Raw genomic sequence first — 18200 nt, forward strand, 5'->3', positions numbered from 1 at the left:
CGCTGTCTGCTAAGAATGTAGCTGGGGGCTACCCCTTCTCTGTAACTGCGTGGACAGCGTCGCTCAATGGGAGCGTATTAAGCAGCCCCAGCAGATGAGAGACCTAAGTCGGGCAACCTCCAAGTACCAGCCGCTCTGGGTGCGAGTTTTGAACAGGGCCATCAACCGGCACCGAAACTGGTGCCAGTCAGCGCAGGGGTTTGGAAGGGGAAAGCAAGAGACGACCTATGGACCTGTGTGTCCCGGAGCTCCGTTCCCACAAGCCCGTGGGAGCGCTGTGCGGGAGGGTGGGCAGTGGCTGTGGGTGCCGGTCCGTTTACATGACACCGGGGAGGTGCTCAATGCTGTTTGACAATTACGGCCCTTTCACAGAGGCCCGAAATCCCTAATTGCTGCAAACTCTTCTCTTGAGCCGCCTGATGGAGACCCTCCTTCCTGATGTCTCTGCAGAACCCTTTGATCAGCCTGATTTTTATCTGACATCGTTGGGTCCTCCCCACCCCGTCCCCTTTCTCCTGCACCAGGCTGGGGATGGTTTTTGTTTTGTGGGCTGCAGGCATGAAAGCTCTGCCCTCCTGCATACGCTGCAGACTGAGCTAAAAATAAAACCCCGTCGAGACGGAAGAGGAAACAGCCCTGGTTTTTTTCGGGTCGTAGAGACTGCTCCACCTTGTAATTTTTGCAGAGAAAATTGCCAGTTACCATGCAGGAAGAGTGTTTTTCATAGCACCCTGGGCTTCTTCCCAGAGCAATGAAGAGCCGCATGGAAAGTGGTGGGCATGGCTGCCATACCTTGGTGGCTCTGTGGACTGGGGGAGTGCTGTGAATCTGTCCCTGCTGAGATCTTCTCTGCAGCCTCTTGTTCTGCTACCGCAGACCAGGGAAGGCCACCATCAATCAGTGCTTTCCCCTAGTTTGTCTGGTGCAGCTCTGTCATGTCCGGCTCCGATCTCACATGCTAAGCAAAGGCCTGCTGGGCCAGCAGCACGTGGATGGGAGACCTCCAAGGAGGCTGAACCTGGGGATTGCAGCAAGTGGCATCAGTGTTTGAGGGGGCACGTTCCCCGAAGCGACCTGTGGGAGTGTAGTAGTAGGTGGAGCTCCTCCCTCTGGCTTGGTGCTGACCCCAGTGGCTTGGAATAAACGTAGAGCTTTTTGAATGTATTATTTGTATTGTCATAGAGCCCCGTCAGGGGCCAGGCCTCGACTGGGCCAGGCACGAAATGGCTCTTAGACGGAATGTTTGGGCAGTGTTATGCCGTTCTCCCACCCCAGGGTGGCTGCATTTCAGTGGTGGGTGAGGCACATGCTGTTCCTAGAGCGCTTGGGATCCTTTATCCTGGAAGGTGTCATCCAATTACTGCTACTGACTTGTGACCAAGATGTACTTATTGGAGCCCAGCAGCAGAGGGGGCTACTAGCAGCAATGCCCGCTATTGATCTGTTGTTACCGCAAGCTACTTGTTTGGGAAAGGAGGACGTAAGACCCTTGAGACGCACACGTGGCGAGCAGTTAGTATTCCCGTTTCCAAGTAATGGGGAAACCGAGGCACGGGGGGGGGGGCAGTGACTTGACTAAGGCCGTGCAGTGGGTCAGTGGCAGAGCCAGCACTAGAATTCAGCTCTCCTGTTTCTATTCCTGCGGTCTGACCCCTGGATATGCTGCTGCCGTATTCCCTGATAGGGCTGGGATTTGCAACTTTTAAGTCTGTGACCAACAAATTAGCCAAAAACTTCTCCTGTGAGACCCACCATGTCCCACAATCCTTTGCACCCACAAAGCTTTGTGGGATTTGGGCCACCGTATGACTTTTGAGAGTGGTGGCAGGGCAAGGTAGGGGATTGTTTGATTTTTCTCTTGCTTGTAGCCCAGTATAACATGGTGAGGTGGCATGTTTTAGGACCCTGCCTAGGAATGCCAGGGCTCTTCTGCCAGGTCACCTTAATGTCAGGTGCTAAACACTTCATGAAGATGCCGGGGTCTTGTTAGCGCCGGCCTAGGATATCAGTGGGTTGGTGTGTCCCTCTCTGAGACAGAGGGAACTAAGGTCAGGAATGTGGGAGTCTGGCAGAGAAAACCCTTGGAATAGCAGACCTTCAGGGAGTTTGCCTTTATTGTTAAAGATCAAGGCAAACTCCCCAGAGGGGCTGAGTTTGGAGCGGGGTGTCTTCGTGCACACTCTGTTTGGAGCAGCATGGGAACTCCGCCTGCTTACGCTTGGCTCCAAATTCTATTTTTCTGCCTCCTTTCTAGTTCTTCCCCTGCGCCCTGCTGCATTCTTGTGCTGGCATTATGCCCTTACCTCTCCTCTGCTGGCTTAGGGGAGCGTGCATCCTCTTAACGAGGCTGGGGGGCAGTGACGTGCCCAGGGTTACACCAGTTTCGACTTGGAAACTTGCGAGTCAGTGGCAGAAGTGGGTCAGGTCTTGGGAGTCCAGATCCCAGTACTTTCTGCGTAATCTCTGGTTCTTCCATCCACAGGGTGGCTGGCTGAAAGCTGGCTGCATTGTATTTGCAGAGCAGAGGGTCACACAGTGTTTGACTCTCATTCAGCTGGGCCTTTGGGTTTCCTCTGAACTTCTGGGTTAGGTGTGAAGGGGCTTGGAATGCATTTGATGATTCGCGTCGAGCCATCTCTCCCGTGTGGGGAGGGAGAGCCTGCCCTTGTGGGGACGCTGGGTGGATTTGTAGGAGCTGAAGAGTTGGATTCGGGGTAGCTTATGAGTTTGTTGATAAATACACTTGGGTATTGTTTGCTGGCTGAGTTCAAACTGCTCCATTGCCGCATGGGATGTGGTGAGGCTGGCTCTGATGTAGTGGCCAATTGCTGACTATCTCTGGCATCTGTTGCCTGTCTTCATGTACGAAGCAACCACCTTACTCCCATCCTCTGAGCTCCCCCCAACTTCCCTTCGACGTAGGATCTGGTGGGAAATTGCCATCCTTGGGAGTTCATAAAGTCCCCTCTCTGCCCCTCCGCGTAGTCTCCCTGCTGGGGTATGGGAGAGCCTTCTCTGTAGCATGTGTGGATCAGTTTCCCTGTACTCATCCCCTGCCTCATTCTCCATCTTTATTTGAAATCTCTTGGAGGCCTGTTATCTCTGATTCCCCTTTGGCTTAAACTGGTGTCAATTGATAGTAACACCTTGATTTCATTGGAGGTGCACTGGCTGCTTACTCCTGTAAGTAGAGAGTCAAGAGACTCCTGCTGACGTTTGCAGTTCAGTCATAGACTATAGGCCCAGAGGGAGGCTGAGATCAACTTGTCTTGACCTCCTGTGCAACCCAAGCCAGAGACCTGCCCCAAATAATTCATGTTTGAACTGGAGCAGACCTCTTAGGAAAACAGCCATGATGGAGAGTCCACCACAAGCCCTGGTAAGTTGTTCCAATGGTTAATTACTCTCTTTGTTAAAAAAACATGCACCTTATTTTTGGCCTGGATTTGTCTTGCTTCAATTCCTAGGCACTGGATCTTATTAGACCTTTGTCTGCAAGATTGAAGACCCCACCAACCCTGATATTCTATGATTATCCATTTTTCGTCTCCCTTGTGTAGGTATGTGTAGACTGTGATCAAGTCATTCTTTACCCTTCTCTTTGTTAAGCTAACTAGATTGAGATCCTAGAGTCTCACTACAAGGCCGGTTTTCCAATCCTTGAATCATTCTGGTCGCTCTCTGGCCCTCCGTAGTTTATGAATGTCCTTCTTGAACTGTGGATCCCTGAATACACCTTCCAGCAGCTGTCGCACCACTGCCAAATACAGTAACTTCCCTATTTGAGAGTCCTCTCTTTCTACATCCCTTTTGGTCACAGTATCACCCCAGGAGCTCGTCCAATTATCCACCTTGTCCTCCAAGTCTAATTTAGCTGACGGTATTAGGATTCATCATCATGGCAAGTCCCAGAGGGCCATAGTAGTCTCATTGCAAATCAAGCGGCCCTCTGGTTCGATCTCCAAGTAGGACCTTAAGGCAGCCTGTCTGTCAGTTTGTCCTTTGGGAGACTTCTCAAGCTGCCGAAGCTTTTGGGGTTTGCGTAATCGCTGGTCCTGTGGCGGCATTCCTCCGTAAACGCTCTCAGGAATTCGTCCTCTTCCGTCCTGGTCTGTTCGAACCAAGGGAGCTGCTGAAACTGAACAAGTGGTGTTGCTGGGTTTGGCTGTGGGTATCCCCATTGCTAATCTTGTCCTGGCACTTACTGTGGAGAGACAATCAATCCAGCATTCCTTGGCTTTCCTCAGTGCCCACGGGTCATGGCCATGCGATAGAGTTGGCATAACTGTGTGCAGTTCTGTAGGTCCTTAGCTTGGTATTGCGACGTCCCCACAGAGACTGCTGACGGGCATGAAACATGACAGCAGCTGCTGCCCCGACATGAGTGCCCGCATCTTTTTTGAGCACTGTCTTCCAGTGTTCTCAAGTATTGATGCTGTTGGCTGCTTGACGGCAATGGTAATCCTTCATATACAACACCATAAATGCCTGGCCTGCTGGGCCAGACAGATAATGGGTCTCTTCCCCACAGGGCCTTTGAGCAGAAGGTATTGGTGCAGGCGGAGAAGAATGTAGCTATTGAGAACTTGTTCAGCCGTTTTGAGGTTGGCCAGGGAAGGCCTACTTGAGATGGGGCAAAGGGCCAGGCATTTGGTCGGACTCAACTCTGTTCTTCATTGCCAGGGACCTCCTCTGAACCTTTCACCTCCGTTCCCCCAGCGCTCTACAAGACTGGGTCCATCTCTTCAGAGCACAGCCCTAGCTTGGCTGCCCTCTTAGTCAAATCTCTTTGCTGTGGTGAAAGAGTCTTCCTAGGCCCGCGGACTCTTGAGGAGCAGTTTCATCTTTCATCTGTATCCAAAACCGCTTTCCCTGGCAGCGTGGGACTCAAACTTATGCGGCTGGGGTTGCTTGGATGAGATTCAGCTGCTCTGGCTGGAGGCTTGCATGTCAGCCACTAGGCAACCATGCGCTCTGCATGAAAGACGCGACACAGTATAAATCTGTGTGCTGTGCAGGCAGAGGCTTGGAGCAAACTCCCGTGTATTGATCTTGCTGGGGAGCAGCTTTGAGGATGGCCTGCGGTGCTCTGGGGGTGATGGCGATGGTGTGGTGGGGGACGGGAGGTGGGTTGCCGCACTGCTCTGCAATAGATGCTTAAAAATAAACCCTGTTGTCATTCCGTGTGTGACACTGCCCTCGTAAATTACCCAGTGCTGTCAATCACCCCCCCCAATCTCTCTCTCTCACCACCACCCCTCCTCCCCCACACACATACAGTTGCTGAAAGCAGGGCTGCGGTTCAGAGAGAGGGCAGGCAGGAGCTGCCTGTGAGAGCCATGAAGAGGACTGCAGCAGTGTGCAGTGAAGGCAGAAGGAGGGAGCAGGCATCTTCGCAGGACATGACTCCCATCACGCTGATCCGTTCCTTAAGTGCTTTTTGGATTCCAAGGCTATATAACCACTTGACTGGGGTCCTGGGGATGTGGTCTGGGTGACTAGAACTTATAACCTCTCCCTTTGCTTTGCCGCCGTTTCCGCACCATAGCAGAGGCAGGTACAGCCAGGACACATACAAGAAAAGACTGTACAGTCTACAAATAATCTCAATTTTCTTTTGAGCCTCCTGATTTGAGGTGGCACCTTCTTACTTTTCTGGAGACCAAAGGATCATGGCAACCTGAGTCAGCCGCTGTGCAGGAACCTCAGGGTGTAGGACTCTGGTCTTACAGATCTCTAGATTCACAAGGGAAGGAAGTCCTCGGGGAGTGGCTAGAGCAAGGTCGGTGATTGGACACTCAAATATTCCTGGATTGAGGAGGAGGAAGTAGTTAAAAGTCAGGACACCGGTGTTCTGTTCCCCGGGTGCCCTTGGGCAAGCCTCTTCATTGCTCTGTGCCTCAGTTCCTAATCTAGAAAAAGGAGTGTGTTTTTCTTCCACCCATGTTCCATCATAGAATCATAGCATCTCAGGGTTGGAAGGGACCTCAGGAGGTCATCGAGTCCAACCCCCTGCTCAAAGCAGGACCAACCCCAACTAGACTGAGTTAGATTGTGAGCTGTTCGGGGCAGGGACTGTGTGACCACATGCACAAAGGGCCCCTGATCTCAGCTGAGGCCTGAAAGGACTGTTCTCCTACAATCGCAGCTTTCTTTAGGATTTAACTCGTTAACGCCTGGACAGTGCCCTGATGAGTATTTGAGAGAGCGAGAGAGAGAAGCCAAGGAGTGTGCCACCCCCTAGCTAGGACCAAGCATTCCTTCCCACATCCCCACTCTTGCTTCGATCACGCCTGCTCCTGCCTCAGCAAACTCCCTCTCAGTATTATCACTTTCTACTGCTGCCGTTCTTGTACGCAGCTTCTAACCTGGTTAATAAAGTCTTGGGGTGTCCGATGCCTCCGGTGCTGGGGGAGGGGCCTGGCCAGCCCATGCTGACTGGGGGCAGGAAGGGAAACGTATGCAGTGACTTGCACGCTCTGGCCTCAAAACCTTCCCTGTTTGAAAGGCTTTCCCGGGAGTTACTGGCATCAAGTGTGCTCACAAGGGTGTTACAAATGCAACAGCCCCTGCATGCATTTCCAGTGATCCCAGAGGCCCTGGCACGGGCAGGTCTCTGGAGGATGTGGGCCGCCAAGTAATAAACGGCCTAAATTATTCCACCCCTCCTCTTACCTCTCTTAAATGGAGTCCTGCCGAGAGCCTGCTGCAGCTGGATGTCGGCCAGGCCCCCCTTGGAGGAGAGAGCCCCTCCCTCTGCACATTTTGTTAATCGGCAAAACCAGGGCCCCTCCACCGAGACGTGAGCCAAGGCCCTCAAATGAAATCCCCCCGAGCCTGCTGGGGCTCCAGCCCTGAGGCGAAGCGGCCCTCGGATCTTCCCTAACGAGTTGGGGATTCCTCTGGTAGAAGGGCCCTTGACCTCGCTGGGAGTCTTGCCCTCAGCCTTGAGGCCCTGTGTCGTGCAGCGTGTCTTCCTGCATGCATGCAGGGTTTCATGCAGTACAGAGATGGGGTGGGGGAAACAGGGGCATAGGCCAGGGAGAAAGGAGTTGTGTCCTTAGCTGAGATTTCAGATGGGACGGAGAGGCGGAGAGATACAGGAAGGCTGCTCTTGGTAGCTGCTGCTGCAAGGAGGAAAACTCTTGTGGCGAGGGGTTGGGCTGCATGGGGCTGGTGAAGCAGCTGCCTGTAGGTAAGCAGAGTTGGAGATGGGCAGAGAGAAGGCTGAGCTGGAGCTTTGCAAAGGAGGGAGAACAGCTTGGCACAGGGCAGCCCAGGGTGTTGGCGGTGGAGGTGTTTTGTGCTCCCTGGGATGCAGGAGAGTGAAGAAGTGTAAACCAGCAACGGGAGGGAGGGGCGAGGCTTGGCTCTCTGCCGAGTGGCTTAAAACTCAATTGCCAGGAGGCTTTATAATCTGTGATCCCAAGAATTCTGGCCATGGGGGCGTCTGGTGACTACAGTCCAAAGTGACTCTGCTTCTGGCCTGTAGTAGCAATTCTTCGCATTCCTCTACCCCCTTCCCTCTGAGGGTCATCCAGGGCTGTGCAAATAGCTTCATAGCGCCCCCTCTTTAACAAGGTGAGAGGATCGCCATCCTCTAGACACCAGCTCTCTTGCACGGGGCACGCCGCGGCTTTGAGCAGAACCCAGGGGTCCTGACTTGAGGCCCCTGCCGTAGCCACAAACTGCGCCACCCTCTCGGCACGCCAGGCTGGGGGACCTGAAAGCAACTGCAAGTAACGAGCAGAGATGCAACTGCTCTGCTCCGGCTTCTGCATTCCGCTTCAGCTCTTCTCCCGCACGGTAGCCGCTGCTGATTGCAAGCCCTCGACGCTGCACATGGGATTCGGGCACCAGATGAGCCGTTGTGGAGATGGTTCTGACCTGAGCTTGGACGCGACTGGCAGTTGTATGAAGGCTGTCTCTATTACAGACCCTGCTCGCCTCTTTGGCCGCATGGGTGGAGTTTCTCTCGCCTCCGCCCTCTTTCTTTCCCTAACTAGCTTCCTGGCGGGGCCATGACGGGTCCCCCTGCTGTAGCCGCGAGCGGGGTGGTTTTGTTTGGGATGACCGAAGGTTCGGTTGTACTCGCACCTGCCCAGGGCCGGGTTGTGCTAGACACCTCATGCAGAAGTATCTACAGCCCCGGCCACAAATTGCTGACGGATCCAGGGATCTTTTATCCTTTCTGCTGTAGAAGGTCGGGGCTCTGACCTGCTACCTCCCACAAGCCTGCTGTCACGTACGCCTCTGCTTGCTGCACCTCGAGCCAGACCTATGGCACCATCTGCTCTTTCAGCCCGGGGCTCACGCACAGCTCTGCCTCCAGGCCCGATCTGCTCCGCCCTAGGGCGGCTCAACCAAATGTCACTTGTCCTGAGTTACGTGGGGTCTGCGGGTGGTTGTGGCGACGTTTTCGATGTGCACCGGCCAGTTCGTTTTGTCAGCAAACTACAAACCCGCTCAGATTGGGCCGAGGCACGGGTTGCGGTTTTGTAATTGCTGCGTGTCCCTGCGTGATCAGACAGGCGAGCAAGGCCTTCTGTTTCGTAACCGTGGGGTGCACAGAAACCTGCAGCCCATGCGAAGCGTCTGCCTCGCCTGGCTGGAGTTGGTAAGGCAGGGCAGCCAGGTGAGACCGGGAGGACTGAGCCATCATCAGACACAGGTGGAGGTGGGGAAAAGTCACGTCCTGCATAAATGGGCAGAGATCACGGCATTTAGATAAAACACGTTCCCATTGGAGGTGGGGTTGGGAGTGTTAAACTCCTCAGGCTTTTCTAACCTGCAGAGAAAAGACAGCAGTCATCGTTGCAAGGAAGGATGTAAAATCCCCCAGCCTAGCGGCTGACTGGCTCAGAGGCAGGCTCAGATCTGTCCCGGGTTAGCAGCGAGCTCTGCGGTGACTCCTGTCTGAGATGAGCTGGTGGGGATCTCCTCTCAGGCCATAGCAGGCACCATGCCCATGAGCAGTGCCTTTGCTGGCATAGCAGAGAGGCCAGGGGGATAGGACTGGAGGCTGTGCAGGTTGAGGGTGCGTGGAGGCGTGTGCTTGAACTGGTAGACGTTAAGAACCTGCCCCTCGTTTGTCCCTGTTGGTGTGTCTCGCAGTTGAGCCGTGTAGCTGCCACCATGCGCGTGTCATGTTCACCACCAGTCGTTTCATTTTCCTTTTTTTTTCTTTTCTGTGTGTCTGTGTTTTTTTTTTTTTTTTTTCCCCCCCATCCCATGTCCTGCGTGAAGACCATCGTGCGGGGAAACAAAACCGCCAAGGACGGCTCCCTGACCTGGCTGCTGGATGAGTTTGAGAACATGTCGGTGTCCCGCTCCAACTCGCTGCGCCGGGACAGTCCCCCCTTCCAGCCCCGCCGTGACCAGCTCTTCCATGAGAACGGCCTCAACGAGGGGCCGGCCAAAGCCCGGCCCCTCGAGGACAGGAATAAGGACCACAAGGAGAGGAGTCGCCACGAAGCCAGGAACGAGCTGGATCGGGACAGGGAGAGGAAACGGGACAGGGAGGAGACCCGGGCCCACCCACAGCAACCCCGAGGGCAGGAGCCCAGCGGCAAATCCACCAAGCACTCTGGTGGCAGGCCGCCCCCTCCTGAGTACCACAAGCCTGCTAAGGAGGGCAGGCCCAGAGCCCATGACCGGGATGGGAGGCGGGACTACCCGGTGGAGAGGGACTACAGCGAGCCGGCCGACCGTGTGGTCAGGAGGGATCGCCACGACTCCTCCGACAAGAGACCCAAGTCCACGTACACCGGGGAGAAAAGCCCGCAATCCCCGCGGGACAAACGCCCGCTCTCCGGGCCCAATATCCGGACTCCAAACATCCCCGTCTCCGAAGGGGTGATGAAGACAGCTCAGCAGACCGGCCGGCCTTTTAATACGTATCCACGAGCTGAGACTGACCCTGTCAGGGGCACAGGTTCTCAGGTAAAGGTTCCCCCACCCCTCAGGTCACGATCCAGGTTAGGACTCGGTCTCCTAGGTAAGAACTGAGTCCTCCTGACTATCCAGCAGCTAAGGCTGAGCCGTGTTCGGGCTCGGTTGACTCCCAACCTACCAACAGTGTCCCCAGAGCAGATGCACACCCCCCAGGCAAAGCACCCCTCCTGCTTTGCTTCCGAAGTTAATCCTCCGCTAAGCGGCTTCTTCCATGAGGTATATCCACTCTCGATCGATTTAAGGCCTATCGAAGCGGGTGTTTCTGGCAGCCTGCCAGAGTGGGTGGCGGGATGGTTTGGTGGCCACCTTCCGGCTTGTCTGGACACTTCTGTGCATCGTGGCGTTAAACCTCTAGTGTGCAGCGAAGATGGTTCGTTCCTCTCTAACAGCTGCATGCTCTGCGGCCCATGCTGCCTCCTGCAGGAACCGGTTCCCTGAGCCGCTGCCTCTGAGCCCTGTAGCAAGCCGATGCCACCGCTAGACCGGTCTCCTTCAGCAGCTGCATGCTCTGCATCACCACTGCATTGGCTCCCTGTCCTCCTCCTAGCAAGCCTCGCACTGCCATACCGCGGACGCAGCTTTGCTCCCTGCACTGTCTCCTGGAACAGCACCTGTCTCCTCTACACCCGCTGCGTTCTCGGTAGCTCTCCCGCGCTGCGCACTCCTTCAGCAGCCGCGCGCTCTTGCCCCTTTCCTGCTGCAGCCGCGCTCCCCGTAGCAATCCTGCACCATCACTGCTCTCTCCTTCCAGCGGTAGCACCCTTAGGAATGCCAACGGATGCTTGAGGCCTCTCTCGCAAGGCCCTGTCCAGTAGAAACACCTGTAGATGCTGTCTGGATGTCTGGGGTTTTTTTTGTTTTTTTTCCTTTCTTCGTACCTATTCCCTCTCCTCACAGCCATCCCAATGCAGATCTCCTCTCTCTTTTCTCTCTGTCTCTCTCATTCAGCAATCCGTAAACTCTAATCACTGCCGTCTCTCTTCAGACAGTCTCAGCAGGGCTTCTCTGGTAACCCCATGGGAGGATGCCACCCTGACGTCTTTTTCCTCTTCCTCCCTGCAGCCTATTGGTAGGGAAGATTTCGGAGTGGGAAGCGGCTTTTGCTCTGTGCAAAGGCAGTCAGCGATCAGAGAGCCTGGGGTTGATGTTACATCTCCCGGCCTCTCTGTTTTATGTTCAGCTGCTGATGTGCTGTTTCTTTTCTCCCCCCCACCTCCTTCCAGGCAGAACCCAGGTCTGCGAGGCCCCAGGAAATGGCGTCCAATGGGCCAGTAAGCGCGAGCAGTAGCTCCTCCAGGGTCCACCAGCCAGGCCAGCCGAGGTCCAAAAACCCAGAGCCGCCCCAGCCGGGACTCTCCCCGCACGCATCAGAGCCCCACTTAACTCGCATCCCCCAGTCAAACCCCCAGCCATCTTATTCCCAGCAGCCCCAGCCGCTTCCACCGCCTCCCCCCACCACAGTGTCCCAGCAGCCCCGCTCCCCACAGCGCGAGCCCCAGCGGGTCTCCCACGAACAGTTCCGAGCCGCCCTGCAGATGGTGGTTGACCCGGGCGACCCCCGGACCTACCTGGACAACTTCATTAAAATCGGCGAAGGCTCCACGGGCATCGTCTGCATCGCCACGGTCAAGAGCACAGGGAAGCTGGTGGCTGTGAAGAAAATGGACCTGCGGAAGCAGCAAAGACGTGAGCTGCTGTTTAATGAGGTAGGTGGCATGTCTAACACACGTGAGCCTCTCCAGGGAGAGCGAGTGGCTACTTACCCCTCCAAGACAGTCGCCTGTGTGGGAGCCCCACTTCTTCAGAGCCCTGCCTTACGGACAGGGGATGCTGGGGACCGCAGTCCCCGTCGGGCCAGAGAGCGCGCTGGCGGCATGGGACGTGCAGTCAGCGCCACTCATTGGGGTGCAAGCTTGGAACCCTAAAGGGGAGCATGCCCCAAGGGGAGCAGTCCATTCGGTTGGTTCTGTCATGCTGTCCCCTGGGTGGAAAGTGTCTGGATTTGGGGGGGATGTTTTGGAACTTCCCGTACACCTGTGCATTGCTATATGTTGGAGAAGGAATTCGCACTTCGTTTCTGAGGGAGCTCGTTCCGCAGCCTCAGACCAGCCCCCAAAGCGGCCTCGTCTCCTGGATAGATGAGCTTTACCCTTATTGCAGAAAGTTTTCATGGTGCCATAGGGGTGTCGCTGCTGACTGCGATCTTCATCGCAGAGTTTTAGTCTTGTCTTCTAGATATCCTGGGCCCAGGACCTTGAAGATAAAGGTCTTTGGCCAACTCAAGATGCAGACAGGCGTTCAGCAGGGTTTTCAGAAGCACCTGAATGAGTTAGGTGCCTGAACCTGCTTAGATGATTTTGAAAAATCTCACTCAGCGCCCATCTGCATCTTTAGGTGCGTAAATTCCTTTACAGAGCCGGCCCTTGGGCTCCCAATTCCCAATGAAAGTTGATGAGACTGGACTCGCAAGAAATCAGTTCTGAAAATCGACGTAGGCTCCCCAGTTACATAGGTGCTCCTGGTCCCCATTAGCCTCATTCCTCCCCAGTCGCCGAACCAGCAACGCCCAGTCCTCTGGGGACAACCATCCCAGTAAGCGTTCCTTGTTCCCTCTCCCTCTGTGACTTCCATTGTCCACCTGGCAAATGCCACAGCGATGCAGTCTCCTTGTAGAGCGAGTGCCACCCCAGCTGATCTCTAGCTAGGCCTAGGGTGGCTTTTCTGGTGGGGTGAACCCTGCCTTTTAGGGAACCACATTCAAGTCAGGTTTATTTTCTCCTCCTTTCTAAAAAGGCTTTTCCTCTGTACGTTACGGGGCTGCAGCCACGTTTGCATTGCCGGCTGTTAAAACCCACAGCCCTGTTCCTCTGCCGGTGCCGGCCATAATGCCCCACTCTGCACCCTGCTTTTCAGGTGGTGATTATGAGGGACTACCAGCACGAGAACGTGGTGGAGATGTACAACAGCTACCTGGTGGGGGACGAGCTGTGGGTGGTGATGGAGTTCCTCGAAGGCGGAGCTCTGACGGATATCGTAACGCACACCAGGTACGATGGGGGTGGTAAATCCTGCCCTGGGGCCTCGCGCTTGGGCCAGCTGACCCCTCTGATCCCAGCCTCTGAAGCGAGGTCGGCAGCGGGCGTGGAAGTCATAGGTAGAAAAGGAGCACTAAAAATGCCAAGGGGTGAGAGAGTGTCTCAGGCTCCAGGCCCGTGCCTGGCAGTGCAGAGGCCAGGGCAGCCAGGCCAGTGGATCTCAGTAGCTCCAGCTCAGGAGTGTGACAAGCCGGAGGGCAGGAGAGGGGAGCCCTGGGAACAGGCAGCTCAGAAGGGAGCTGGAGGGGTTAGGTTATATTTGTGGGTATCTCTCCGCCGCAGAGCTAACTCAGGTGCTGCCCCAACCCCTCGCTCCCACCCACACGCGACCCTCTCACCTGAGTTCAGTGGTGCTTTAAACCCCGGCTAGCTGGCCCATGCGGACCCGAGTGAGGCTTTCATGCAGGCTGGTAACCTGTGCACTTTGCAGTGAGGACGCAGGCTAAACCACCGAGCGCGGATAATCCTCCAGTGCCTACCCACAATTCTCTCTGTGCGCCCAGGACAGACACATTCACTGGGAAAGAGGCCTAGAGTGGCTCACCTTCCTGCAGCACAGAGACCCATGCGATGTGCCCCCAGAAGTCCTGGCGATGCTCCTGGCGGGGGAAGCGCGGAACCTGTGACTGGCTGCACTAACCCGAGTTTGGCTAGCCCAGAGATGCAGGCCCATATCCCGCTGCAGGGAAGACCCACCCAAAGAGATTAGCGGCACTCCCAGACAGGCTACGTCTACACTGCACAATCAGCTCGGATGATTGGCCTGGACTCCCTGGGTCTCAGCACGGCCCGTGTGTGAGCAGCCACTCTGCAGAGCCTTGCCCGAGTTGCTGTCTCTCTGCGCTGTCTGAGGATCCAGCCCATGGGTCTCTGGGAAATACTCCTGGTGTCTCAGCACAGTCTGTTGTGGGAGAACTTGTCTCTCCTTCCGAGGAATTGTGGGAAGGGTGTTGGAGGGTTATCAGGGCGCCAGTGATTTAGCCGGTGTCCTCACCTTAGAGTGCGTGGTTCCAGCCTAAAATCTAGGGACAGAACCCAGGAATCCTGACTCCCCAACCCACACTCGAGCTGGGGACAGAATCCAGCAGACCTGACTCCCAGCCATGCTGCTGGGTCAGCTAGCTGGGCTTAAAACCCCTCCAAACCCAGGCTAGGGGTCTTCCTGTGTAGATGGTAGGGCGAGAGCCCAGGTTAAGTGTGGAGCATAGCTGTACCCCAGAGGTGAGTCTGGGGATGCAGACATATCCTGTTCTAGGAGCGGGGTGGGGACCCACCCACAGGGGGGCTGCAGAGTAGCTCTCAGAGTTGCTTGTCTGTCTGACACACACACACACACACCCATTGTGTGCGGGTCTTCCTTGTTGGTCCACAGTTCTCTGCGAGCCCACTGCGTTCATATAGTGATTCTAGCTGGGTGTATCTGCTAAAGGCAGGCTGGGGCTTTCCATCCCGGCTCTGCCAGACTCTGTGTGACCTTGAGCAAGTCCTTCCTCAGTTTTCCCCATCTATGAAGTGGTGATAATACTTCCCCCACCTAGGGTGGGTCTGAGGCGAAATGAGAGCTGGCAAAGCACTTCCCACCGGTCTGACGCTGGGCATTACACCGGGGCAGTTCCCCCTGTTACTGCAGAGCATGAGGAGGCGGGCTGCTTGTCAGTGCTCTGAACCTCTCCCTGCTTCTAGGATGAACGAAGAGCAGATCGCCGCCGTCTGCCTGGCTGTCCTGAAAGCACTTTCTGTCCTCCATGCCCAAGGGGTGATTCACCGAGACATCAAGAGCGACTCCATCCTGCTCACCCATGAAGGCAAGGTAAGTGAGACTCCCCCAGCTGCCTTAGGTCTGGTGGGGGCCTGTGGGCTGATAAACCTTCTTGGGCTGCGGTAACAGAGGATTTCTGCACCGCATGGGGCTGGGTGAACCGGCTGTGCCCTCTCCTGTGGGGACAGCGACACCTAGAGGGCGCATTTTGATATCTCCGCATCCGATAAATCGCTGCGTAAAGATAACAAGGAGTCCGGTGGCACCTTAAAGACTAACCGATTTATTTGGGCATGAGCTTTTGTGGGTGAAAAGCCCACTTCTTCAGATGCGTGGATTAAAAATGACAGATGCGGGCATAAATATACTGATACATGAAGAGAAGGGAGTTACATTACAAGTAGGGTGACCAGACAGCAAGTGTGAAAAATCGGGACTGGGGTGGGGGGTGATAGGAGCCTATATAAGACAAAGCCCCAAATATTGGGACTGTCCCTATAAAATCAGGACATGTAGTCACCCTAATTACAGGTGGAGAACCAGTGTGGACAGGGCCAATTCAATCAGGGTGGATGTGGTCCACTCCCAATAGTTGATGAGGAGGTGTCCATACCAAGAGAGGGAAAATTGCTTTTGTAGTTAGCCAGCCACTCCCAGTCCCTATTCAAGCCCAAATGAATGGTGTTAAATTTGCAAATGAACTGTATCTCTGCAGTGTCTCTTTGAGGTCTGGTTTTGAAGTTTGTTGTTGAAGGATGGCTTCTTTTAAATCTGTTCTAGAGCGTCCAGGGAGATGGAAGTGTTCTCCTGCTGGCTGTTGTATGTTACCATTCCTGACATCTGATTTGTGTCCATTTATTCTTTTGCATAGAGACTGTCCGGTTTGGCCAATGTACATAGCAGAGGGGCATTGCTGGCACGTGATGGCATATATCACAGTAGTAGACATGCAGGTGAATGAGCCTCTGATGGTGTGGCTGATGTGGTTGGGTCGTCTGATGGTGTCTCTAGAGTAGATATGGGGACAGAGTGGGCAATGGGGTTTGTTACAGGGATTGGTTCCTGGGTTAGTGTTTCTGTGGTGTGTAGTTGCTGGTGAGTATTCGCTTCAGGTTGGGGGGCTGTCTGTAAGCGAGGACTGGCCGGTCTCCCAAGGTCTGTGAGAGTGAGGGTTCGTTTTCCAGGATAGGTTGTAGATCGTTGATGATGTGCTGGAGAGGTTTTAGCTGGGGGCTGTACATGATGGCCAGTGGTGGTCTGTTGAGCCTGTCCTGTTGTAGGTGACTTCTGGTACCCGTCTCGCTATGTCAATTTGTTTCCTCACTTCCCCAGGTGGGTATTGTAGTTTTAAGAATGCTTGACAAAGATCTTGTAAGTGTTCGTCTCTCTCTGAGGGATTGGAGCAAATGCGGTCGTAACTTAGGGCTTGGCTGTAGACAACAGATCACGTGATGTGTCCTGGATGGAAGCTGGAGGGATGTAGATAAGTATAACGGTTAGTAGGTTTCCGGTATAGGGTGGTGGTTATGTGACAATCATTTATTTGCACGGTAGTGTCCAGGAAGTGGCTCTCTTGAGTGGACTGGTCCAGACTGAGGTTGATAGTGGGGTGGAAGTTGTTGAAACCCCGGTGGAATTCCTCAAGGGTCTCCTTCATCCTCTGGACCCACGGGAAGAGGTCATCAGTGTTGCACAAGTAGAGGAGGGGCACTAGGGAACAAGAGCCGAGGAAGCGTTGTTCTAAGTCCTGCCATAAAAATGTTGGCCTACTGTGGGGCCATGCGGGTACCCATAGCAGTGCCGCTGACTTGAAGGTAGAAGTTGTCCCCAAATGTGAAATAGTTGTGGGTGAGGACAAAGTCACAAAGCTCAGCCACCAGGTGTGCGTGGCCTCATCAGGGACACCATCCCAGGGTTCTTGCCATTGGCTGTGGCTCCCTCCACTGCTGTGCTAGCATGAGGCACAACTTGAGCGTTGCCCTGAACCTGACTCCCAAAAATCTCTAGCTTGGGTTAAGTAGTGCTGTAAGCTGGCCCGTCAGAGGGGGGTGGTTCGTGCCGGAGCGGTGCAGACACTGGAGTTTCAAGGGGGAATAATGGCGGGGAGATGCAGCAGCTCACCCGAGAACAACTCCGCTGCCAATCCCATCGCTGTGCGTCGCTGGAACGGTGTTACGCGGTCTAGCCACGCTCACTAGAACTAGCTAGACTGCGGCGGCTCAGGGGTAGTGATGGTTAGAGTGCAGACAAGCCCATATCAATGTGCTAACTCGTGTGAGAACTCCACGCTGTCCTGTCGTCACTAGGGGCTTGGCTCCCCTCCACTGCTACACCGACAGGAGACCTTCTCCCGTCACTGTGGTTAAGTCGCCTCCCCGAGAGGCAGTAGCTATGTCTCCTGTCATCACAGCACTGTCTACACTGGGGGTTAGGTCGGTATAACTCCGTCGCTCAAGGGTCTGGATTTCTCCAAATTCTGTTTTGTTTTTTTTTACAACCTCCATTCCTATTGATGTAGAATATGCTTTTTCCTTTGTGTGTGGAAGACGAGGGGAGCGGGCTGTGCAGGGGAAACCATGAAAGTGACTGGGCCCTGCAAACAAATGTGGGGTGGGGGGGAAAGCAGTTTTTTCTCTAATCTGGTTCAGTTACCATCCTTTTATAAGTGGTTGTAAAAAGTAGGTTAAAAAAACCCTTCGGCTAGTGTAAGCTGATTGTGTCCCCTTTAAAGCAGAACAAAAAAGCTCTTTTTTTTTTTTTTTTCAAATTTACATCTTCAGAGGGTGGTAGAAATGTGAGCTAAATGTCCAACTGGTAATGGAATATCCATGTTTTTCTCTTTAAATAACAGTTCCATTTTAAAATTGTTCATCTTTTTAATGTCCTACCAGGACCAAAGTAATTGGCTCTTTTTCCCTTCAGTGGCTCATGATTCTAAGCCCCTAGAGCCAGGCTCTGTCCTAGGTCTTAACAGCCTGGTTACAAGTCTTAAGTTCACCCTTCCTTCAGAACCTAACCCAATCCACGAGAGCTAGAAATGATTGTGTAATGAAACAAAGCAGTCTCTATTTCAATATGGCATGAGTCTTGGCCTATCCATGCCTCTCTGGGCAGTCCATTCGATTCACCAGGCACCCCTTTGGATACAAATCTGACTTCCTCACAAGCGAATCATATGGAAGCGGCTTCAGTCCCTCGTGCAGATTTGCATTTGGCGTGCTTTAAATAAGAAAAGTCTGATTGATCTTTCCTTTGGCTCCATTTTCCGTCTGACTGTGCAAATCCGCCTCATTTCCCAGGGTGTTTGCCATCTAGGCCCAACAGATGCCGTTCAATAGTGGGTTTTGAAATCTCAATAATTCCCTGTGTCTCTTCCCCCGCCCCCCCATCCC

General features: G+C 54.2%; 1 protein-coding gene across 7 annotated transcripts in view; it reads left to right on the forward strand.

Annotated features, from left to right (window-relative positions):
- The window catches only part of PAK4 (p21 (RAC1) activated kinase 4), an 89348-nt gene that overhangs the window by 66375 nt on the left and 4773 nt on the right, over window positions 1–18200 (forward strand). For 6 of the 7 annotated variants that reach the window (XM_073321954.1, XM_073321955.1, XM_073321956.1 and 3 more), the window contains 4 exons: window positions 9247–9942; window positions 11178–11660; window positions 12868–13001; window positions 14733–14859. In XM_073321954.1, the coding sequence (XP_073178055.1) occupies window positions 9247–9942; window positions 11178–11660; window positions 12868–13001; window positions 14733–14859 (1440 nt within the window). The remainder of the gene's footprint in view (window positions 1–9246; window positions 9943–11177; window positions 11661–12867; window positions 13002–14732; window positions 14860–18200) is intronic. The other variant, XM_073321959.1, reaches the window with a different exon arrangement.

This window comes from Lepidochelys kempii, chromosome 23, assembly GCF_965140265.1.
Source record: "Lepidochelys kempii isolate rLepKem1 chromosome 23, rLepKem1.hap2, whole genome shotgun sequence".
Classification (NCBI taxonomy): domain Eukaryota; kingdom Metazoa; phylum Chordata; order Testudines; family Cheloniidae; genus Lepidochelys; species Lepidochelys kempii.